Source organism: Serinus canaria, chromosome 2 (genome assembly GCF_022539315.1).
Source record: "Serinus canaria isolate serCan28SL12 chromosome 2, serCan2020, whole genome shotgun sequence".
Classification (NCBI taxonomy): domain Eukaryota; kingdom Metazoa; phylum Chordata; class Aves; order Passeriformes; family Fringillidae; genus Serinus; species Serinus canaria.
The window spans coordinates 129,222,901-129,248,802 of record NC_066315.1 but is presented as its reverse complement, the minus strand read 5'-3'; the positions used below and the strand labels follow the sequence as shown (position 1 = coordinate 129,248,802).

The window sequence follows — 25,902 nt, the reverse complement described above, 5'->3', positions numbered from 1 at the left end:
ACCAAGACTTCTCCTATTTTTAGTTTTTAATTTTAATTCATTTTATTTCTGTTTCCTCTATAAACAATCTATTTTTTTGTCTCTGCTAAGCAGAACTAAAAATATAAGTACCTGTCATCTCTAAGGCAAAAACCTGATAACATGAAATCACAGAATCACAGAATGGACAAGGTTGGAAGGGAGCACAGTGGGTCATCTGGTCCAACCTCCCTGCTCAAGCAGGGCCATCCCAGAGCACATGGCACAGGATTGTGTCCAGGTGGTTCTCAAATATCTCCAGTGAAGGAGACTCCACAGCCTCTCGGCAATCTGTTCCACTACACCTGCACAAGTAAATAAGTTCTTCCCCATGTTCAGGTGGAACTTCCTGTGCATCAGTTTCTGCCCATTGCCTCTTGTCCTATTGCTTGGCATCACCGAGAAGAGCCTGGTCCATCCTCTTGACACCCTCCCTTCAGATACTTACAGACATTAATGAGATCCTCTCTCACTTGCCTTCTCACCTTATCTTTTTCACCCTCTGTGTGCTCCAGGAGCTTCACATCTCTCTTGTACTGTGGAGCCCAGAACTGGATGCTGTGTTTCAGCTGTAGCCTCACCAGGTCTGCATAGAAGGGCAGGATCACCTCCCTCCACCTGCTGCCAGTGCTCATCCTGGAGCACCCCAGGATACCTTTGGCCTTCTTAGATCACCCTGCTAGCTCATGGTCAGCTTCCTATCTATCAAGTCCCTCAGGTCCCTCTCCATGAAGCTGTTTTCCAGCAGGTTGGTTCCTGGCCTGTACTGGAGCATAGGGTTGCTCCTCTCCAGGTGCAGGACCCTTCATTCACCTCTGTTGAATTTCAGATGGTTCTTCTCTGCCCATCTCTCCAGCCTACCGAGGTCATTCTGAAGGGCTCTCAGCACTCTGGGCTATCGGCCGCTCCTCCCAGCTTTGTGTTGTTGGGGCACTTGCTGAGGAGGCCTCCGCCCCTTCACCCAAGTTATTGGAGGAAAGCTAAACAATACTGGGACCAGTACTGAACCTTTGGGCACACCACCAGTGACAGGCCTCCAACCAGAGCCTGTGCCACTGATTACTGTCCCACCCTCTGGGGTCTGTCATTTAGCCTGTAATTACAGTAAACTCCTTCCATTAAGAAAACAAACCCTTGTAATACGTACAACTAGTTCTTCTGTTGGTAGGAAACATCTTTTTTCTAGACTAGCCACTGGCAATCCAAGCAGGTATACCTTACAGTAGTTGCTTATTCAAAATCCCAATTGTTAATTCTTATCAGATGTTACACTAGACTGCAGTATCTCATGACTAATCCGTTGAGTCATGGATGGTAATCCCTCTTACTCAGCTTAAGCAGGGACATACCAGAAAATTTAATGCAGGGAACAACTATCCTCAAAGCCTTCAGTACTTTGGGGCTGTTTAAAATAGAGTACTACCTGTCCAACAGCTCATTTACTGGTTTTCTTTTTTGTTCCACTGAGAAGAATCACAACTTTACAGGAAAAATACCAAAGTCTGTAATGATAAAGCACTTGACTAATGGTTCATTTGTTCCAGTGATAAAGGACATCAGTTAATCCGACATTGTGTTTTCAGCTTTCTGATATTGATTTACACTTAACTTTAAGAAACAACAACACTTGTAAACCAGTATTCGTCCCAGAGAAGTCAGGAAACAAGTATAGCATGGCAAGCATGTTGTAGAACTCACAGGGAATTGGTGGTCATCCCACTTGCAGTATTAAAAAAAGGCTTAAATCAGCGTCCAGATTTTTTAGGCTGGCAACTAAGACTACAGGAAAGACAAGAAAAAACACTGGAAGCACCTAAGTGCATGTGACAGCTAGAAAAGAAAAATAAAAGCAAAATAAATAACATCCTCTGAGTATTCAATAATATATAAACATGATGTAGTGTAATTTTGAGTTGCTGTTTAGTATGAAGGTAATTTAATGAAGCAAAACAGGATAAATTGAAACTAGAGAAAAAACACCACAACAGCTGTTAGGAAGCAGAGATGCACCAGCATCAAGGCATAATAAACACGAGCCACAAGTGTGATCATACCATTTACACTCTTTTTGAATGAAGACAGGGAAAATTGGGAACACTGTGAGTTATTCATTTTTGTAAATTATCCCATCATCATATGGGAGAAAGCTGATATAAAGCTGAAGATTTAGAAGCACAATTTTTCCTAGGTGACAAGGTACAAAAAAGGCTCATCCTTTTGTTACAAGATAAAATATTCTTCTGCTACATTTTATGGGAAAGCAGTATGTAAAAAAGCCTACAGGTTTAGGGGTTCTGTAGGACAGTTACAAGTTCTGACCTCTGAGAAGCCAGTGACAGGAGTCCCAGTAACTTCAACAGCCCTGGAGCAATTTGGTCATGTACTTATTAGCACTTCACTCAGTAAAAACATGCTACTGCCATCTCTTGCCTTGTACAATACCGCGACTGTTTCCTCTACGATGATTTCCCAGCGCTCACAGAGATGACCATTCAGTATTGTAAGTTCCCTGGGGTGACAGACAAGAGAAAGCAGAGAGCTCTGAACATGGCAGCAGGCTAAGTAAGGTATGCCTGAAGTCTTGTCTTGAGAGATTTTTTTTTTTTCTTTTACAAATAGGCATATCAAAGATAAGTTCTCTTCTGGGAAAACATTCCATAACTTTAGACCTTTTACTGCTCAAATGCAAAGGTATCAAAACAATGTCTGTGGCTCTGAATGACCATCCCACCACTGTCCTTTTTTGACAGGATTTAGGTTTTCACTAGAAAATAGGCAGCAATGCCAAAATCAAAAAAATTTTGGTTTACATCTTTCAAACAAAGATGTAAACCACATTACTCCTTCAGGAAGTTAATGAATACTTCCGCAACTTTCAGCAAAAGATAAGTGAAAACAAATTTGGAGCACCTTAGAAATTATCACAGCACATACATAATTTTCTACATCTTTCACAGCTGCAGGGAGTTTCGATAGGAGGTAGTCAACTTTCTTACAGTTGAACAGCCCAATGGACCAAGGACCTGTGGATGGGTGAATCTGCCTGAAGCATGTGCTGGAAGCAGCAATCCTCAGAAGCTTCTCTATCAGAATCTCTACCAGATTCAACTGGCAGCTCTGCTGAGGGAAAGAGAATAAAGATGCACAGAGGACAAAGCCTGCAAGATGCACACAGAAGATTTCCTTGAGAGAAAGAGAAGAAAGATGCACAGAGAAAAGTTTTTCTAACACTAGACATGTAAGAATCTTATCTATATGGAATGAAGACTAGATATCCAGGAGACATACTGTCATGACTGATTTGAGGTCTTCCATCCTTCAGGCAGTGTATGGAATAAACTTGGGTTTGTGCTTTAGCAAAATCTGTATTTCTCTGCAGCTTTCACAAGAAAGCTTATTCCTAAATACTACGGAATTAGGAATTCCCATGGACCTAGAACTGGTGTAAAAGATAATTCTGTCACTATGCTGTCTTTACTGTGCTTAATACAATCAGTGGTGCTACTGCCTGTAGTGGTACTGGAGAACACAATGTGATTACTTTCTTTCTGTAGTTTTGCAAATAGATATTTCACTCTTTCTGCATTTCTTTCCCTTTGTAATGAAAGGAATCCAGAGGACATCAGTGACCTAAAAAGGCAGCAGTAATTTTATGTAATTTTTGATTATAGAGAGTATTGCCAAAGGAAAGTTAAAAGGCTAACAGTCAACACATTTTCCTGGCATAAAAGAATCCCCAATAAAGTCCATTATATGTTTGGTTCAAATCAGACATAAATTCATGTCTTACATTTCACCAGAATACTTGGTACCTCAGGATACCAAGGATGTAAAGTCTTCTGAAAACTATGGTTTTAAGGAGACAATATTTTCTGGAGAAGAACCGTTTCACCTGAAAGTGACATGATATTTTTTTGATATTTTCTTAGAGAAAGCAACTCATTAGCAAATCACAGTAGAAATCTCGTGTGATCATCAACAAAGTGTACTTAAACTAGCATAAAATAAATGCCAGCATTTCAGAAAGTCCTCTTGTCATGCAGACACAGTTTGAGCAAAATATCAGGTCTTGGTAATAAATACAAAAAAGAAACCAAAGTAAACACTGGTGACTGATTTTTTTAAAAATGTTGTTAAACCTTTACTAAAAAGTTAAAATACTGTATGGTATTTGCACCAGAAATTGAGGTAAGGTCTGTAAATATCATTAATATAAGAATACCAACATGCAGAAATATTGAGAATGCCTTCTGTAATGGGTTTGAATGGAATTAATAACATATTAATGTCTCCAGTGATCACAACCAAGTTATTAAAGTAAATTTGAACATGGCCTAGGGTCTCTCAGTCTTCTCATTACAAAATATATTTGCTTTCCCAAGAGATTGTACGCAATACTTCTATTCCAGAATAAATATTATCAGTCATTCATAGTCCCTTAATTCAGTTGGGTAAATAACTGTAACCTTGTTTCATGGTACACAGACCTTTCACAGAATCTAGTCCAAAGCAATGAAAAGGAGGACAGACACTTCATTACATATATTTCTTTCTCCCTTCATGAAGACAGCATAGGAGTAAACACACAAAAAACCCTGGCTGAGGGCACTGGGGTATCATTGGTAAAGGTTGCAGCAGAATCTGTACTGAAGAGTTGCATCATGAGGCCTTCTTGAATTATGTTCCTCTAGTTCTTCAATTTGACTTGTATGAGAAAGTAGTGTTGCAATGTTTCATGATTCTGAAGCTATTTACTGTATTATCTGTACAGAAGAGCCCTACTCAGCAATTGGGTCACACAACACTAAGCACTGCAAGACTTCAGAGGTAGTGTCAAACTCCAAGCTCTGCAGTCTGATTTGAACTTAAATCCTTTCATTTCACTGCTCTTTATCAAGGTAAGGATCTTTAAGGAAAATCAAATATTTTTCTAGTCTGGGATTAAATCTAATTATTGGCTAAGAGCTAAAAGCAGTGAGCACTTCAACAGGTATCTCCTTTGGAAGCAAAAGGGCTGGTAATTCCCCCAAGAGGCTTCTACCCCATGGTCAAGACTGAGCAGGTGCTCTGTGATGTCCTGGTGGGTAGCAGGTATCTTTGCACTAATGGAGGCAGTGAAACTGCTGGAATATACAGGGCTTTCAACTCTTGGAAATGGCTTAGAAAAATCATGCAAAGAAAACAATGGATGAGGGCCATGTGATGCTCTCCAGAAAAATATTTGATAAACCAAAAGCATGGTTGTGTGGGTAATGGACATGTCTGAGCTTCACCTGACTGCAGTTGGGCAAATATACTTTTCCTAAGCACATATTTACTGGATGCTATCAGAAACAGGAGACAGCACTAGACTGTCTAGAGCACCAGAGCTTTTGATCAACAAATATGGCAGCTCTTAAATTCTCATAAAGCTCTGAACAGCTAATATACTCTATCACTAGCTTTAATAATCAGAAATTATAATACTGGGATCTAGAGAGAAACTTGAGTGTTATAAATAATGCTATTACATGGGGATACATGTTAATTATTGGCACCATAGTAAAACCACTATGCTGCTATCTCAGTTATTTCTGCAGTAACTTATCCACTTTCTAGCAGTGACAACCTACAATGATGGATGAGGAAGGAGGACCTGAACTTAAATTGAAAGAAATAATAAATAAGTGACAAAAATAAGAGCATCTGTACTTGTCCAGTACTATATTGTCTTCATTTCTTCTCCCTTGCCACATTTCCACTGACATGAGGAGGTAATTTACTATGCCAAGGAAATCCATGTCTGCCTGTGCTGAATTACTGCATTCATATTTCTACTTGTTTGTAGCAAACTAAACTCATAAGTCCAGCTATGTAGATGAGTCATACAGGCTGTCTTTCATTTTACAAGGCATCTTTAAATACCACTCTTATTTAACTTGTACTCATTACCATCAGCAAGCAATGTGTGTGCCATACTATCCTAATTGCCAGAAATTTGAGCAAGTAAATCATTAAAAGGTTAAGTTATTTTTCATGCTAAATTTAATGTACAGTATTAATCAACTTTATTTCATTATTATGAGTAATGCAACATCCTATAGTCAAATCGATTTATAATTATGCCAGATCACATGGCAGGGGGGAAACAAGAACAACAAACAACAGACGGATGTCATTTCTGCTTAAAATCTCCATGTAAATTACAAACTGTTAAGTCAGACAGGGCTTTCTTTGCAGAGCACAACATCCAGATGGAATCTCACCAGCAGAGCAAGAACTGAGACACATCTTTGTCTCAGCATTTTAAAAGCAAAGTAACCAAATATCTTGCAAGCAACACCCAGCCTGCTTTATATTTCCCTACTTGAGCCTTAGGTCTGCTCTTTGGTATTCCTTCTGAGTAGAAATCTTTGAGAGAGCAGTGAAAGAAAGCCATTTTGGAAAAAGATGAGACACACATGAGACAATTTCATGTGTTGCTGACATCACCACCACAGGATGGATCCTATTGTCCAACATGTACGTCTACAGAGGTAAATCTTCAGGTACATTTCTGATAAGTGGTGTGCACAGAGCATCCTTCCAGCTCCTCCAAAATGCAGTTCAGTACATAAGAATCATCTATTTCATGTGCTACTTATTCCAGAATATTTTATTCTAGCCTAATCCTGCTGAATATCAGAGTACCAGTGGTAAATTCAGAGTCCTTAACACATACTAAACTGCAACCTGTTACCTCCCTGAAGCTGAGAAAGCAAGCTCTGGAGTACCTCTTCCAGGATAAATGACAGAGCTGAGTTACCCTGTAATATGAAGACACAAGGAGGTATAACACTATACATAGGTAGTTAAATATACTTCTTAGCAATATGAAACCTGTTAGTGGGAAATACTTGATTGTTCATCAGTTAGTCAGAAAACTCTAACTGCTCTAAACCTATCTCTGACAACTCTATTGCAGATGCAAGTTGATCTGATTTGGTTCACCACAATGAATTCAATTCAAAGTGAGGTTTCCATTTATTTGTTCTGATAGATTGCTTAGCATTAAAAAATGCTCTTAAGAATTGCTTGCAAGCCTGTTTTCATGCTGTTGCAGAAAAGGTAACTTCCTAGGCACATTTGCATTCACCTTGCCTCTGCCTTGGATGTATTAGCCATTGTTGAGAGTTATACGACTTAATTAGGGAGAAGAATAAAAGATTACTTTAGAATAGTTATACAGGTATAAAATATTCTGTATATTCTGCTATACAGGTATAATTATTCAAGCATCATTTTTCTGAGGAAAAAGAACTCCAACACACCCATATTCCAAAGACTCATCTCCCAAATAGTTTTGGCAACTGTCCCTTATTTCATGATGTATTTTGAAATGGCAGCTGTCGGCAGGAGAGATAGATGTTATATTTTTATCCTCATAGCCATAAGTCATAGAGTTTGTGTGTTCTTTGCATCACCAGAAATCAACCTCTTAGGATGTTCCAGATCCCACAAAACTTACAATTGGTAAGTACATTATAGACTATCAAGATAAGGTAGAAAATACTTTTCTTTGTATTATTTTATGTTTTACATTGTAAAATATTATGGGAAAATGCAATGAAGCAGAAATACACAGGGCAAACAAAATTTATTTATATTGCAAACATATGTGGACCATTCATCATTTGTTCTCAGAAGGTTAGCTATGTTTGAAAGATATGGCAGATATCATCATGAAATATCTGCTTCAGAACACTTTTCTGACAAAGTATCTTAGGTCAAGTGGAACATGCTCATGTGTGGTTGCATGGCTTATTGTTAAACGTAAAATTAGGTTCACATTTATGATTAAACCTAGAAAATATACCTTCAGGCAGAACTGGAATCACTGGTTTTGGTGAGATATTAAGCTGAACATCTTGACAAAAATAGTAGTCAAGTCATAAGACTGGGGAGAAAATGCTGTCAAGAAAATGGTGAAAAGACATATTTACCTTGTGCAGCTGGTAGTATTGCTTGGCACCTACTCCCCCTTGCTCTTCTCCTGTCCAGAGCACCAAGCGCAGTGTCCTTTTGGGACGAAGTCCTAAAAGACAGTTGTTAATATTGTTTATAGTATTAAATACAGATATATTTTCAGCATTTTTTGCATTGGTCTCAAGCCTCCATTGGATGAAAAGCCTGTATCTCCACAAACCAAACACAACCTAGATCAAGTGTGGGTTTTTCTGTGAAAGACTGGGCTGTGGGGAGAGAGCCCAAATGAGGAAGAAGTGGGCAGTTGAGGTGCTGCTGTCACTTGCAGTGGCACTAGAGAAGCACATTTCAGGGATGTACTGAAAGTGTCTGAAAACCTCACCAGAAAGTAAATACCTTGATAAATTTCTGAAACATGTGCTGCTGTCATTGTGGTGGTCTGCTATATGGGATCCATATCCACCCGTAGCAGATCCAAATCAAATTTTCATGAAAACTACCATTGCTTTGTCATGGTTAATTTATTACAATTAATTGAAAATGAGCTGCTGGATTTTTATGAGAAATGTTTATCAATTTCAAGAACTGAGGAGCTATGTAATACCATTTTGCTTTTTATCAGTTAAATGAAAAGCAGCAATCTGTACTTGGGAATCTGAAAGAGTCAGCTGCTAAATGTATGCACGACTTTCTGAAACAAGGCGAACATGAAACCATTTTCTATTTTGCTATGGTAGCTCCATCAGAAAGATAAGTTCGCAGATATATTTTGAAGCCATTTTTGCCATGACAGAACTGATCAGATAAAAGTTGCTTCCTTCTATTTATTTGGTTGTTTCTATTCATAAATTAATACATTGAGAGAAACTTGAGAGCATGGAAGAGCAAACAGATAAAGGAAAAACTGTTCTCTGTGTAGTGGAATGCTAATTATGTTAGAGAAAAAAATAAAGAAAAAACATGAGATTATCACAAGTGATAAAGTACCACACACACTATCGTGCTGAAGAGAAATAATATCAGTATCATTGTCAAAACTTATTTCATTTCCTAACTGAAATGGATGAAGACTGCCAATAGACTTGACCTTCATTAATTGTTTTTCTTTTGATACAATGAATATGATCTGCACATTTCTTCTTGAAACTACATGCTAGCAATCCTCCAAACTGAAGGCAGAATATAGAAGGAATACCCCAAATCTGAACAAAAGAGCTTGGCTTTTCTAATATTTCATAAAGTGCAAACAAGTTTGAAGGTATATTTTCTGAATGTTGATCTGCTGACTGTAAACAGAAAGGCTGTCAAACTTCATTACTTTAAAGACAACCTTCGGCACACATCCCAGTAGATTCCCTGCTCTCCTAAATCCCAGAAGTAAAGGATGAGCCTCCATTGCTTTTCAAATTAGTCAGATAGCTTATGAGGTAAATTTGAGATAATAAAATAGCTCTCAGTTTGAAGTCAGAAAGATTTAAGCCCAAAATAACACAAAATGTGTCAGCAGCTTGGTTAGAAGAGGTGGCTGTAAAAAAGGAGTGCTGGTATAAAACATAGAGGCCAGTGCTGTAGGATGGTTCCTGCAGCACTGCAGTTTAAGTGGGAAAAGGAGGTTTATTTGTCATATCACAAAATGCAAAGTGAATCCCAATCTCCAGCCCACCACACCAAGCATGTAAGGGTAGCTTTGGTAGGAAATGCTTAAGACAGGGAAGCAGCATCTTCTGGCTTCTCCCAGGCAAAAATCAAGCTGCTTCAGTCTGCCACTGCTGCCCTAAGGGTGACTGGGGCCAGTGATCAGGGTGTCCTCATGGCTGGCTCAGACAGGCTGTAACCTCAGCTCCTGCTCTCCAGGGGCTGGAGATGATCACAGCTCACTTGTGGAAAAGACATTGGAGATTCTTACCCCCCCATCACTGCATCTGTCCATTGAAGCTGGGGAAATAAAAAAGCCCTGCTGAGCTTTGGTCTTTCCAGTCCGGGACATGGTGTGTCAGCTCTTCCCATCTGACAGATTCATGTCAGCAAATTTATTTCTATGTTCTACTGAAATTAAATAGGCAACTTGAAAAAAATAAAAATACATAAGCTAAGGAGGCAGTTATTTTAAATACAAACAAAGTCTAGAGAGGAAAATTTAATTTCTTCATTATCTTAATCTGAAAGGGATAACTATTTATCTACCTCTTATTAAAAACAGAGTTAATCTGGCCAAAGAACAGCAAACAAATCCAGTATGCAGAAGGAAAATTGCTGAGAATATTCTCAATGCATGTTTTTATTAGAAAATAATTGAAGTACTGTATTCAAGTTAACAAAGTTTTTCAAAGTAAATTCAACTACTTTGGTTTGCTTCTTAAAATCTACTGGTTCCTCAGCAAGGTATCATCTTCAGAAAATCAAAAGTCTTTCAGATTGCAGCCCAGATATATATTGAAAAGACAGAATAAAAAAGCAATTGGGCTAGGAAACGGTTTTATGATGGGTGCAACATATAGAGGGGTGGGTAGGCAATTTTAAAATGAAGGAAAACTGTTACACAAATAAAATTGTGCCTCTTTCCTTGTTTTCTGAATAAATGACATTACATAGTATTAAAAAGAAAGAGGCTATCAGATTAAAAAACCTACAGATGAATTTCCAAATCTCCAGTGTTTTAGAAAAAGGCATTATCTTTTTATCTCCCTTCCACCTTGCCCTTAACTGAAATAAAATCATAGTTTACCACAAAAGAGCATTTTGGTGATCAGCCTCTATATTCTTATGGTTTATCTCAAGCATAAAAGATACTGTGGGCATGTGGAATCACGAATGAAATGAAATCATTGATATGGTCAATCTATGACTAAGGACCCATCTGCAGCAAGCACAGCAGGACACCTGCTCTATCACACTCCCTCTGTGCTGGAGTGGCTGCTATCCTTTCCTTCTCCTTGGGTACCACAAACACTTCTGACATACCAATGTGCAGGGCTTATTGACTCTATTTTCTGTTTCTTTCAAATCATCATAGATTGCCCACATTCATAGATAACAGCAGCAGGACCTGAATTTTATGTCCTACATGTCTTGCTCATGCTTAACAGAATTGAGACATTCCCACACAGCAAAACTGAAATGTAACATTTTGTACATGTAGAGACAAATCATAATGGCCTGTCACATGTAAAGCAAAAAAATAAACCCACTTCATTCTCAATATAGCCTACAAGTCAGGAAGGAAAACTTGAATCATACTTTTAAAATCCAAATAGAGATCAGTACACTGTATCAGTTTATATTACTATAAACGCAAAATTTCCTTCAGTAACTATTTTCCTACTTTATAAACTTAAATCCTTACTGATAGGGAGGATCAGAAAGATAAAATATTCTCTAAGAAGACAGTGTGTAGATGGCCAACAGGCTTCTTCAGTGTCATTTTAAGACTGACCAGCTTACAAAACCATAAAAGCATTCACCTTTGTAAAAATAGATATTTTCCCTGAAAAATCAAGGCACTGGGATCACACACAAGCAAATCAAATATCTGTTCAGCTTATATGAGGCATACAAGCAAACTGCAAATGGATGTGAGTAGACTAACAGGTTCAAGGTTTAACCTCAGCTGGGAGCCAAGCTCCTCACAGCTGCTTGCTCACTCCCCCACCAATGGGACAAGGGAGAAAATCAGGGGGATAAAAGCTAAAAAACTTGTGTGTTGAGATAAAGACAATTTTATAGGGAAAGCAAAAGCTGTGCACACAAGCAAAGCAAAACAAGGAAGTAAGGCATTCCTAAGACCCTGCATAAATGGCCTAGAAAAGCCTTGATCTGAGCATAAAGTAGAATAAATTGCACTGTCAATTGAGGGAGGTGATTCTGCCCCTCTATTTCCCCTGGTGAGACCTCACCAGGTGACTGCATCCAGCTCTGAATCCTCAGCACAGGGATGACATGGATGTGTTTAAGTTGGCCCAGGGGAGGGTCACCAAGATGATCAGATGGATGGAATTTCTCTCCTATGAGGAAAGGCTGAGACTAGAGAAGGCTCCAGGGAGACCTTAGAGGAGCCTTACAGTAACTGAAAGGAATCAACAAGAAATGGGGACAGACTTTTTAGCAGGGTCTGTGGCAATAAGGACAAGGAGCAAAAGTTTTAAACTAAAGGAGGGTAGATTCAGATTAGATCTAAGGAAATGCTTTTTACAGTGAGGGCAGTGAAACACTGTCACAGGTTGCCCAGAGAGATTGTAGATGCCCCATCCCTGGGGAAATTCAAGGTCAGATGCAACAGGGCTCTGAGCAACCTGATCAAGTTGAAGCAGTTCCTGCTCATTACAGAGGTGTTGGACTAAATGGCCTCTAATGATGTTTTTCAACCCAAATTATTCTCTATATTCTCTTACTTCTAATATATTAGTGACACCCTAAGTCACTAATGTACTTGATTTAGGAGCTACTAGGGAGAGATATATACAGAGAGATATATCATCCTCAAGTATTGTCCTCTGCTGCACTGAATATACATAAGCTATGGCCTTTTCTGCTTGGTTACCCTGTGGCTTGGAATTTCTTTAAAAGGTGTTAATACAAAAATATGTTATAAGTATTTATAAAAAAAAATACTAAGATACATAATGATGTTGCTAACATTTAATTCTTATTACACTCCCTACCTTTTCCAAGTTTGGAGCTGATTAGACATGGGGGATTTCCTGAGTGTCATTAGTTGAGATATTTCAGTCATGCATGCACTTCTCATAAATACCTGGAATTTCCATTTTACAGCATAAAATAAAAATAAAACTAGTATTCCACATTTTGCTGAAGAAGATAAGTGCTCATCATCAAAAACAGTGGTGCAATCTGCTAATATCTGATTTATGTATCCTGTGGTATGGGCAAGGAAGAGAAAAAGCTCTTACTGCTAGCAACATGTTTCCCTGCCTAATTTCAAAGAATATACATACAGAAATAAGCTGTAATCAATAGGATGATAGTAATAACACAGTTAATTGAAGATGTCCAGACTTTTCGTCTGAAGACTTCTTCCTTCCTCTTCCTCTAGAAGAAATCTTCCTTCTAAACCAGAAGGACTTTGGCTTTCACTCTTGTTAGAAACACAGCCCTCTATGGATTAAACAATTGATCTAACTACTGATGCAGAGAAGTGCCTGTATATTCATTTATTTAAGAAGAAATTGTTTTTTATAATTGAGTGACAAATAATGATTTTATAAAGAAAATCATAGAATCATAGAATGGTTTGGTTTGGAAGGGACTTTAGAGATCACCTAGTTCCAGTTTCACTAGGTCAGGTTGCTCAGAGCTTCATCCAGCCTGGCCTTAAACACTCGCAGAGATGGGGCATTAGCAACTTCTCTGTGCAACCTGTGCCAGTGCCTCACCAGCCTCACCACCTCACCCAAGGGATTTGGATTCCTTCCAAATATCTAATCTAAACCTCTAAGTTTGAAGCCATTGTCCCTTGCCCTGTCACTACATGCTCTTCTAAACAGACTCTCCTCATCTTGTGCACTTCCTTCAGGTCACAACAGGGTCATCCCTTAGCCTTCTCTTCTCCAGGCTGGACAATTGCAATTCCCTCAGCCTTTCCTCATTAGGAGAGGTGCTCTGCTCTTGTTATCATCTTCATGGCCCTCCTCTGCACTCACCCCAGCAGGTCCACATCCTTCTTATTCTGGGGTCCTCAGAGCTGGATGCAGCACAGGTGGGGTCTCACAAAGGGAGACCAGAGAGGCAGAATCCCCTCCCTCACCCTGCTGGCCACATTGTTTTGGATGCAGCCCAGGACATATTTGGCTTTCTGGGCTGTAAGTGCACATTGCCAGGTCATGTCCACTGTCTCACCAATCAGTATCCTCAAGTTCTTCTTCGCAGAGCTTCGAAGTTAAAAGCTTCCAAAAACAAGGCAAAGAACAGCTGAAAAAACCCCTTTTAGTACTTCTTAAACCTTGATTATAACATATTTCTAATTCTCTAGTGAGGCTCAAATTAGACATGGGAAACAGCTTTTAGCTTTGAAAACTGTCTTTCTTTTCTTCTTAAACCAGTCTAATGCAGTGCAATCTCCTTGATTTTTGTCTGTTGATAGCTTCTTTTTGTGGCACTGAGGACAAAGCACTGCAAAAAATAGCACTGGGAAGCAAGTAAACCTCTGAGTGTCGAAAGTCTGGAGTAAGGAGAAATGAGGTCTGGAGCAGAAGAGATGAAGCATTGCAGGAAGACAGAAAATGGTCAGGTCTGGGGCTTGGGAGGGGGAAATCAAAGTGGAGGGATGAGCCAAGCCGGATACTGCAGCTCAGTCTCGCCTGGGGCTGTCAGCTTGCTCAGAAACATGTTCTGGGGCTTGAGAGGACACGACTGCCACTGGCACAGACTGTGAGCAGCTGTTTGGACAGGCCCTTCAAAGAGGGCACAGGGGCAAGGCAGTGCCCAAGGTGAGCCAGCCTAGGGAAAGATTGGATTTGCAGAGCACTGGCAGCCTTAACAGCAGAGCAGCAAGACACTGAGATTACACAAGCAATTTTCTTTTTCTGTTTTTAGGGAGGCTGATGGTCTTATGACAGAAGGGCAGATTTACAGAAGAGTGGAGAAGGGAAATGTGAGAGGTTTTAGATAGATTTATTTTTAAAAAGCAATGCAATATCCAAGAGGAAATGTCAAGGAAGGAGCTGGGTATACAAGACTGGAGGGGAAATCTGTGAATGATTTGCAAGTCTAGTAACTAAAAATAACATGTATTAAGCCCTTTGACTGGGGAGGTGAGGGAGAGAAGAAGGAAGCCAAGCCCAGAGCCTGGTGCTTATGGGCTGCAAGTCAGGCAACAGCAGTGCCAGAGAGAGGGTTTCTCTGTGGACACCTTCCTGCCACCTGGCAGCACAGCTGAGGGGCACTTCAGATGAGAAGTACTGCCAAATGTGCTTGTCTGCACATGGGGTTTTAAACTGAGAACTGTTTCGTGTAGTGTCATGAAGCCATTACAAATCATGTGTACCAAAAAAAAGGAAGGAAAAAGAAAAAAAGGAGAAGAAAAGGAAACACAAACTTGGCTGTGTAAAAAAGCCAAGTGCAGAGTCAGCAGAGAACTCCTCTACCCCATGCCTAGCTCTGGTCCTGTAAATGTGTTCTCTGAGTCCCACAAAAGGAATGAGACACTGTCCATGTTTAAAACACACTTTATTCCTCTTCAGGAACACATTCTTCCTGAAGGGTATTTGTGATCTCATCAAACTGTGGAGTAGAAAATGCAATGTGGGGCCCACTCCCACACTCTATGGGATTACAAATATCAGTCACGGTTTGATCTTCATGAGAGGTGGGTCAGAATTCTGCCTCTGCTGCCCCACTCTTTGATGACAAAACAAATCTGTTAGGCTATTCTGAGAGCTGATGAGTCAGAAAATGAAGCAGCACACTTCTGTCTCCATACTGAAAATTTATACCTTAAAAAAAAATGACAGTAAGGACAAGATGCCCCTTACTTCATTTGGGAAGGATTTCAGCACTTCACCATGTCAACCATGTTAGAGACTTGGAAAACAAAACCAATAACACACAGCAGATAGCACTGTCAGGTTTTTAAAGATTTTTGTAGATAATATAAAGCTCAGATTTTTCCTGAATTTTCTGGGTAAATTAAATCTTGCAGAGAAGCAGCAATCCACAAGAAAGAGAGCAAAATTGCTAAGGAGGGCTGTATATCTAAATTTACCACCAGATTAGCAACCTTTCATGTTTGTAGTCGCCCCTCTGCTATGTCCACACAGTATGAAAATTGAAGATTTAAGTACTTGCTAAATACACACTCAACCAAATGTTAAAATGAAGGAATAAATGCATTTGTAGTATAACAGCATATGCAGATATTTCATACCAAGAAGATTTAACAGAATTGAAAATGTGAAGGTCAGAATAAAACACTCAGCCTTGGGAAAGTGAAAAGAATGTAAGAACAATAAGTTAATATCAGGCATATTTGATTAAAGAAGAAAACCCAGAAACTGTAAAAGTAGTCATTTAATTATGTTTCACAACATATCTCCTAGATAGCAAACAATTACACCACTACAAGAAATTCAGAAAAATGTTTAACAAAATATTTTGCAAGCACATTAAAATTGCATTTATTTGACTTCAATTAAACTAGCAGAAAAGGAATTACTCTGTTGATCATATTTTTAATAACACATATCTTTAGTCCTCATATATTAGCCAGCGAATTTGGACTGGATAAATGTAGCTTCATACAAAGACTACAGTGAACTGTACAAAAATCTGTCTAATGGCTTTCCAGTTGCATTAGTCATGGGTATAATTCAGATGAGAGTTACAATTTCAGTTTTAAATAAGTTTTCAAGGGGAAAAACTGTCTAATCAACTCCTTATGAGTAATAATAACTCTGTACCTTAAAATTCTTACATGCATTGTTTTAAAAACATTTCTGTATTTTTCTGTGTCTTTCTCCTATAAAGCAGTAATTTGGGTCATGCCAGATCCGTGCCTACATCTACAGGAAAGCTGATTTATGGAGCCCCAGTTAGCTTAATGCTGGCAAATAGACAAAGAAGAGAAATGGCACCTATCGTCTATCACCATACATTTCTCCCTTTTTCATGTTTCATCATCGTCTAGGAATGCAGGAAAGCTCTGTAAAAGGTGTGATGACTGGGATTAGATTTTGTCAACAATCATTCTTCCTTCATCAAGCTACTCTAGCAGCTATCTAGCTCAATCACCATCCTACCCTGGCTGTGAAAGAGGAAAATGTTCCCTGTTCATCTACTTGACTGCTGGTATTCACTGGCTCTGGCAGCTCCCCATAGCAAGTGTTTTCTTCCATGGAAGAACAGGATTCTCAGAAGCACTTTGAGGCACAGTCCAAGCAGAGATTTCCTGGTCTGAGGCAGTATGCAGACATGACTGAACATGAGCTCAGTGCACAACACAACAGCACAAGCAGGGAACTGTTCACTCTGCATCACAACCCATCACTGTGGAGGTCTTTGGAGTGAAGCCTTTCCTGGAGTCTGCACTGACTACTTCAGTGGAAGCAGGGGTGCAGATAGCATTCACTGGCAGCTCCTTACACTGGCTGCAGTTCAAGCAATGAAGAGAAAGAGGAAAGGTTTGTCATTTGACAAATTCACAGCTCAGCCATTGGCTTCTGGGGACACTGAAGATGTCCCCAGACTGAGCAGTAGCTCATGGACAGGTATGCACCTCTGGGCTTGGCAGGGCACCAAGAGATGGCTAGCAACAAAGCAAGAGAGACCCAAACATAGCCAGGAAAAGGTAGAAAACACATTTTTGAACAAGGAAAGAGAGCTTGTGGGTAAATGTTGCTGAAAGAAACCTGGGATGTGAACAAAGAACCTGTTGACTGTTTGATTCCTCCTGTGCTAGCAGAGATGGGACTCTGAAAACAAACTAGACTGTAGTGTCAAGTAACAAACCCCATCAGTTTCTCAGCAGGAAAAAAAATGATTCCAGATGTTTTAATTAAAAAAAGACATAACAATTATAATTTCTGAAGTTTTTCAGAAGAAAGCACTGACAAAATCAACTGTATTTCTAACACCAGTAGGCTCCCTACTGCTGTTAGGAGACTTAAAATACCATGTTTGGAAACCTGACACTGCTGTATAACCAGCTTCTAAAGATCTTTCTCTATTATTGTCATTATTCAGTTCCTTCAAGCTCCCTTTAGGGATGGAAAGCCCACATTTCCAGCACTAGAGTGTGAGGTGGCTTTGGCAAGGCTGGAGGATGGCAGAACACCTGCAGCCTCAGCTGGGAAATGCCCCTCAGCCAAGCAGTGTGGGAGCACAGCTGGATTAGGAGCAACGAGGGAGTACTGGCTAAAGCTCTGAAACCATTGGATGCAAACTAGCTGCTTCTTGCTCAAACCCCAGTGCACAAGTGTGACTCCTGAGCAAGAAGAGCTGCAGGCTTGAAATGGTGGGAAAGGAGGACACATATCTCCTCCACAGAAACTGACAGCCAACATCCAAAGCAGGATCAAGTCCTGCAAACTGTCCAACCAATGACAAAATATGGCAGCAAAATAAATTTTGTGTGATTTTATGGTGATGTTCTATGTGTAGCTGATTATTTAGTCTTTTATCTCACCTTGTGTGGGACAGGGACATGAGAAGCTGTGTTTCAAACACCAGAGCACTAACTGGACCAACATGAAAGTGCTGAGGCAAATGGCATTGGCCAGCTCCAGAAATGCTCTGCCTTGCACATAAACTAACAAACTAACAAAAGTTTAGAATTATAAATGGAACCTGAAAACAAGTTGGGTTTGAGATTTCTAGGCTGTAATTAGCGACACAGCTGTAGTTCTATAAAACTAAAAAACTGCAATTTGCTTGAATGCTGTCTCTCCTACAGCTTCCAAAGGCCCTCATCACACTACATTACAGCTCATCCAACACCCCATGGATTCCCTCAGCTTAATGATGGGAACCTGTTAGCTTTTCCTCTCTAAAACACCTCCAGTGTCTTCCCATCATCTCTTAATTATCCCAAATAACGTTCTCAATACTGCCATGGAGATATTTGCAATCTATCACACAGAGTTTGCAGACAGATTAAAAGGAAAGAGACTGGTGATTACCACAATGCTACATTGTGTTCTGGTAACCAGGTGTTTGGCATCTTTAAGAGAAGAATAAAAGTGCCTTCTTCCTGCCTCTCATCAGGTGGGACATAAATGCACTTGCCCATCTCCCCTCAGTCACCCACTTGAAGAGTATAGCAGAACTGCCTTTTCTAAATATTTTTATGCCTCCATCAAAATTAGTTAAAATAGATCAAAAGATTAAAGCCTGCAGAGGGCTGGGCAGGGCAGCTGCTGCCAGACATTGCAGAAGACAAACTGCACGTTGCACAAGTTTACTGCCATGGACACTGCCTGCAAGTGTAGAAGGGTAATTTCTTAAGCATCAGAAATCCTCAGCTAATCACAACAGCCTTGGCTTCCCTGAAGGAAAGGGAGTTTACCAGTTCAGACCAGCTCACAAACTGCCTCAGTGACTTTTTAAAAATGTCTTTATTCCCAGTAAAAGGAATAAGGAATAATAACCAGTTAAAATGTTCATCTTTCTTCACATAAACAACTTCTGTGGAAACATTTCCAGTTCTTCCTTTTTTAAGCACATCAGCCATGAAGCAGCTTGCCACAGATCTTGTCTATCAGTGGCATATGTAAGCTTCAAGAATTTAATTCATGCGTTTCTTTCCTTTGTGCTTCATTATACTTCATTATTAATGGTAAGAAAAGACCCCTTTGAACACCAATAGTCAGTATGACCATTACTTAGTGAATTTTTCTGAGATTAGCTACCAGCAAACAAGCAGTCATGAGAGTTTAGTTGATACAGAGAACTTGATATGGATGTACTAGGGAAAATGCTTCTTTTTACTCTGGTCAGGAGATGTCTACAGCCAGCATGGGCACCAACAGGTGCACAAGCTGCTACTGAACTACTGCAGTTTAACTACACACTGCTGAAGGGGATGTTTTGAGAGTGAAATTGCAGCTGCACAGAAAATGTAGCAAGAGTCACCTAGTTGAAATGTAGCCATCTAGAAGCTGAAATTTGCTCTGAATTTTCTGCTTGTGCTTCCTCCCTGAAGAAGGATGAGAGGGAATGGCACCACCAGCAGGTATCCCTTTCCCATCATCCCACTGTGGAAGATGAGCAGAGAGATATTACAGCTATTAGAAGCAAAGTATTCAGATAGATTGAAGCTTTCCACTTGTTAGCTCTTCTACTTTCCAGAACCAACTGAATGGTTATAACTTTGAACAGTGCTCAAAAACTACAGCAGATCACAATTGGCCCTACGCTTTTAAGGTACTACTCTTATGAATTGTGTACATGGGATTTTACATCAATAAAATACTTGCATTCAACTCTCTGCTAATACAATGCAAAACAGTTTCAGTTCAGTCTGACTTTCATGTAGTTGCCTTTCCCTCAAAAAGAAACAACATTCATGTGAAGCCAAAATGGAAATGGAAAAAAAAAAAAGCTACCAAATGTTGGAAGTCTTGAAAACTGTGTAAGATTACTTCTGATTGTGCTGGACTGGTATATGTCCTTGTAGGGAGCATGTAGCTATTATGGTGTCTGAAAAGCTAGAGAACCCAAAAGCAAAACAAAACTAAAAGAAGAAAATATACCAATATAGCACAGAAAATGCTTCCTCAATTAAAAAAAAACGCTAACACTGAAGATTCTGGAAATATGAGGAAGTATAAAGGTCAATACGTTAAGTAACTTATTTACTTAGAAATAAAAGCAAGAACAATTAAAAATTTTACTTGAGGGAAGAAAACAAACTATTGCTTAAAATAAAATCTTACCCATCTTAAACCATAATTTTAATGATTTTTCAATTAATTTCATGTATTTGGTCTTAAGCCAATAGCTATTAAGCAGTTTTGGGAGGAGGCTATGTTGAAAATATGGAGTTACATTTAAACTATAATATTCTTCAAGAATTACATGAAAATTTCAGAATCCAAATTAACAGGCATAATTTGTATCCTGTCCCTAAGGCATGTCCAAGGGTCACAGTGATATCATGATGAAATGCTATTAGACCATCATTGAAAACCCTGCTTTAATAGTGTAATAGTATTTTGCTTTCATTAACCCGAAGGACCATGCCAGAAGTACTGGTGTTATTTCTTACTGCACAATATAAACTAACATTCTAGAAATCCTATTTCAGAATGCTCATTTCAGCTTGAGGATCATATCACCACAGCTGTAAAGTCAGTTATACTCTGGTAAATGCTGACACAGTTTTATAGCTACACAATGCACCATGGCTTTAAGACTCTCTGGACACAATGAAATATTTCTACACATCCATCGTCAACTGAGTTGTCTTATGTTCATTTCAAATGTATTTGGTGAACTAGTGTGAGACTAAATTTATCAGGGTCCAAAAGAATATCAAACAAAGTCTCCACAGTGCAAAACACAATGCTCATTCAAAACACAATCTGTGGAATTTATTTTAAATAGTAGTCATTAATTTATTTCTCACACAATCTTCACTTTTTTTTTTCCTGTCCTTTTTTTCCTTTTTTTGGTCAGATTTTAAATGCCTAAGATATTAAATATGCATTAACCCATCTACTAGGGAGGCCAGTTTGTGAAAGGCCCCTTGGTTACCTACAGCTAAGAAGACCCAGAAGCTCTCTCCCAGCCTTGTGTTCCTGCAGAACACTGGTACAAAGAGAAGAGCAGAACACAACAGCTGCCCAGAACTGAGGGCATCAGCAAAGGCTCCAGCATTTCCCAGCTGAGAGAACAGCATTTCACCACAGGTTGCACAGCAAACACACAGGCTACTACCAGAGGAAATCACATATTTAAACAAGAAGAAAGCCATGCATTTCAGTCATGAGTGAAGGGAAACCCAGTGAATAAAAATTATACAATGCCACCATGTACTTGCCCTTAAGAAATACACAACAGCTAATTTTTAATGGAATGGAGTACCCAACACAGGAGAATAACTTTCTTTTCCTTTTCCAAGCATCATAAAAAAAAAAAAATTAAAAAACACTAAAAGAGGGAGTGCACTTGAATTCTTTGTAGAAGAATCCTATTTAGTTTGCTTTTAAAAGACCAAAAAATTTAAACAGACACACTTTGTTTTGGTTACAGATTGATAATCCAATCATTCCAAAACTGGGAAATTGAGAGATTAGAGGTTCAAACAATGCAAAATAAAGGAATAGAAACTCACAGGGATGTCTGATGTTCATGACTGCACTATGCAAGCAGCTAATCACATGACAGAGCTTGTCTGCAAAGAGCTCTTCAAGAAAGACTGAGATTGTTGAAGTGCACAAATCCTTCCACTGGGAAGCAGGGAAAGATAGTTTATTGTTTAAATGCTGCCAGGGCAGGAGCAGCAGCTGATTTTAGTTTCTAATGAATATGCTGGGCTTTCCTCTTGACCATAGGTGACATTTGTGGAAAAAGGGAATAAGGAGGAAAAATAGATTCCATCTGATGAAGGAGGAAAAGTGTAGCAATAATCTAAAAAGTGTTTTGAACTAGTTTTGAGGGGTATAGTGACAAAATGAATATTTGTGCTCAGAGACATAGATAAAACAGGAAATCCAGTTAAGACATCATACAAAATGTCTATTTTTAATGTAATGCATTAAAAATATTTAAAATTAAAGATTTACCCAGATCCTTAATGAGTGATAATGCTTCCCATGATATAAATGATCCACCACCATCATCCATAGCTCCCTGCCCAACGTCCCAGCTGTCCAGATGTCCACTGACCAATACAACCTGGAAAAGTAGTTATGAGAAAACATATCTACATGAAAATCCTGAATCAGAAAATTTTGTTTAGAATTTAAGCATTTTAATGATTCTGTCACAAAGTTGGCATTTTCATTTAGAATGGGAAGAAAGAAATATTTCAAATAAAATTAAACATTGTTCTCTAGTTGCTGAATATTAATCTATAGAATCTTAAGGATTCTACTACTTTAAACCACTGTCTAAGGGAAGCTAGATAAGCTGTGAGAAATGTTTAAGTGAAAGGTTTTATCTCTTACATTACAAAAGTACATACTTTCCAGTGATGCTGGACTACTGCACTGCTGATTGGCAAGATTTTCTTTCATATTCCATCTGTTTAAGCCCTTAGGCATGAAATTTGATTAATCCTATTTTTGGGTGCATAAGGAAAAAATATGAACGTAGACTGAATCATTCTCAGAGGTTTTTGTTTTATTATATATCTATGGTACTTGTCACAGAGGACCTCTAATTTATTACTGGATCCCCTATGTGCTACAACAATGACAAGATATTTTATAGTTCATTAGTCATAAGGACATTTTAAAACATGGTAGCAAGTCCCAGATGGTTCTTCTGCAAAGGTTTTGTGACTACAGTAGAGAACAGTAGTATGGGCATGTCCAGAAACATCTACTTTCAAATATGAACCCTTCAAATGTTGACAAGTAGCATCAGACAAATTCCACAAGTGTGACAGTTCCCCAGCTGGGCCTTGAGCTGAATGGCTGATGGATCTATGGTTACCTGGAAGGGTCAAGGAGGGACAAAAACTCTGAGCCAAGCAGGAAGTGTGGTAAAATGGTACAACAGCACAAAACCAAGAGCAGGATGTGTTCAACCTATGACACCTCAGCAGTAAGGAAAAACTGAAGGAGACCCTGGAGCATCCATCTGTTTTCTGCTCAGAACTGGCCATACACAAAGGGATACTTCTCACTCTCTGGTTAGCTGATGTTGAGCAAGTCTCCGAGTTGTGGGATGCAGAAAAATGTAAAAAATATTGTTTCTTTCTTCCACCTTCTTCTCCCTAAGGGATTAGGATCTCCTGGTATGTTATCTCATCTACCACTCACCACTGGACAACTCATCTAGCACTGTAAATGAGAACATAATGCATTTTTTCTGTTGTAACTCCTGGAGGGCAAGAGTCTATGCTGTAAAGTATGCAGTAAACATTGCAAGGAAGTAACTTGGAGCCCAAACATGAAAATCTCTAATTTCTTCTTCATGTCAGATAAATCTAAGTATGTTTTCACTGGTTATTAAAATAATGGACTATCGTGTCAAGATAAAAAGTATCAAGTACTCATCATACAACACTGTTTTTTCATCTAACCAAACACAAGCTCAGGTAACATAACTGAAATACCCATAGTATTAAACAAAGGCCACGAGAAAGTAATAATCATACCCATCGAACTGCCATGGGTCCAACCAGAATGCACCAAACCACTTTAAATTTAGAAAATAGACTGTGAGATCTTTATAAAAGTGTGTGTTACAAGAAACAGAACAGTCATGCCTTAGAAGCAGAAAAAGCTTGTGATCAAAATCTGAAGAACAACTTACTCTTTCCTTCTCACGTCTCAACTCCCTTTTCTGGTTATCCAGCCTTAACATGTGTTTGCTTTCCAGCACAGACTCATTTTCTTGGTAGAAAATAGACATGCTGCAATCTTTATTCCAAAATGTCCCCTCCTTCAAAAGTGCTTAAACTTGGATGGATGGCCCCTCTGTAAAAGCCTCAGAATTTCTCAGGGGTATTCCTGTGATTTTGTGATTTAATGTCATGACCCTCAAAGGGCAAACACAAAAGATTGCAAACAGCACATTTTCCAGGGATACTGCCCTGCAGTAGAAGTACTTAATAGCAACATAGCTTGAAACCAGATCATCTGAGAAAGGCAATACCAGCTTTGGAAGTAGAAATGTTCCTGAAATGAGAGCAGAGAAGAGAATTGCTCACTGTGGCTGTTCTTTTTGCTTTCTTCTGAGGGAGGACTGTGCACATGTTCACGCTTGCTGGTGGTGAGGGCAATGCATGAATGAATTCTGCTCTGTGTTCTGAACATGCAGCCCCACTGCAACCTGCCTATGCAGGAGAGAACTCAAACACCACCATGCCTTGCAGCCAACTGATGCAGATTCAATACAGTCCACTCAATAAGGAATCCACAAATAATAATAATTATTTTGTAAAAGAACAGAAAAGGCTCTGAGTGAAAACCTAGTTGTCTGTGGTATAAAGGACGTCTATTCCACAGCTTCAAAATCACCATCATGTGGCTTCTTTGTTCTTAAAGCAAAAATTGGTTTTAAGAAAATAACTATCTTGTCTCCTGGGAAACAGGGCTTCAAGATGAAGTGAATTATTTAGAACAAGTTTGTAACCTCATTGAGAGACAACTAAGTTTACAATAGGATGCCTTTTCTTTAGCAGTGAAAGAATACATCACTAACGCTGTTCCCCGGGAGCAATCTCAACAGTGTCTGAGAGGGAATTACTCCTCATTTCTGTGGAACAACACATATTGCACCAGCAGGAAATTCTGAATCAGAAGAAGATGGTGTAATCTCATTTGGGGTTACAGACTCCAATTGTAAAGCTTCTTCACCAACTCCAGAACATTACACCAAAACAGATCAAGGTTCAAGTGGATTGAGAAAGTCAGTTAATTTTATGGATGAACTTCAACTTAAATTTACTGAAGCTATTGCCAAGAGCAATTACACAAATACAACCAATTGTACCTCTATGTGAAAGTTTCTTCAAAACAGTTGTTTTTTTCAAACTACCATGTTTTTGTAGCAGCTGCTGAAATGAAATTTTCACTGATCATGCTGATAGCCATAGACATTCTTAAAATAAGACAAAGTTATAAAATAACAAAACCCACTGTGTTTATCTTGGTCTTTAAGTAGATGGAATGTCTCTCAGCAATGAATGGAAATATTTCTGAAATTCAGCCTAAACCACTATATTTTTTAAAGTAATATTATAAAATAATAGCATTATAATACTCTGTATAGGTGGGCTAATAACAAAGGCAGTTAAAGCTATCAAGGACATATGATTATTGCATTTTCCACATTGCTTTCAAAGCTGTTATGTGATTCTCAGCTCCAAATCTACACAGACACTAATAACTTATACAAAACAACCCTATAGAAACACCAGAAGAACACAAGCATTGCAAAGCAATGCTTGTAAGTATCTGTAAGTATAAGTATTTGTTTTAAATATGCAGAGAAACCACTAGCAACTGTACAGGACAGTACAAACACAGCAATACATATTGCCAAATTGACTAAAAATAAATTTGGAATAAGACAGCTTGCATGCAACATGGCAATTTAAGATTAATCTTTCCTATTCTATTTCCTTCTGCATCAGCATGATGATTTCTACAGGCTGCCTTTAGGTCATGTGCAGCATTTCAGTCAAGCATATTGAAATATTTTGAAAAAAATTAATATTCTAAACACAAGAAAATTAGGAAGAGGAACCCCACATTCACATACATGTGCATATGACATCCTTTTCTAAGCAGGATGCTTTATGCCACTAAAAAATAA

General features: G+C 38.9%; 1 protein-coding gene across 2 annotated transcripts in view; it reads right to left on the bottom strand.

Moving 5' to 3' along the window:
• Window positions 1-25,902, bottom strand: part of CPQ (carboxypeptidase Q) — a 147,853-nt gene that overhangs the window by 33,317 nt on the left and 88,634 nt on the right. For both annotated transcript variants that reach the window (XM_050971477.1, XM_050971478.1), the window contains exons 5-6: window positions 22,197-22,308; window positions 7,980-8,071 (exon numbers count right to left, since the gene is read on the bottom strand). In XM_050971477.1, coding sequence (XP_050827434.1) covers window positions 7,980-8,071; window positions 22,197-22,308 — 204 coding nt within the window. The remainder of the gene's footprint in view (window positions 1-7,979; window positions 8,072-22,196; window positions 22,309-25,902) is intronic.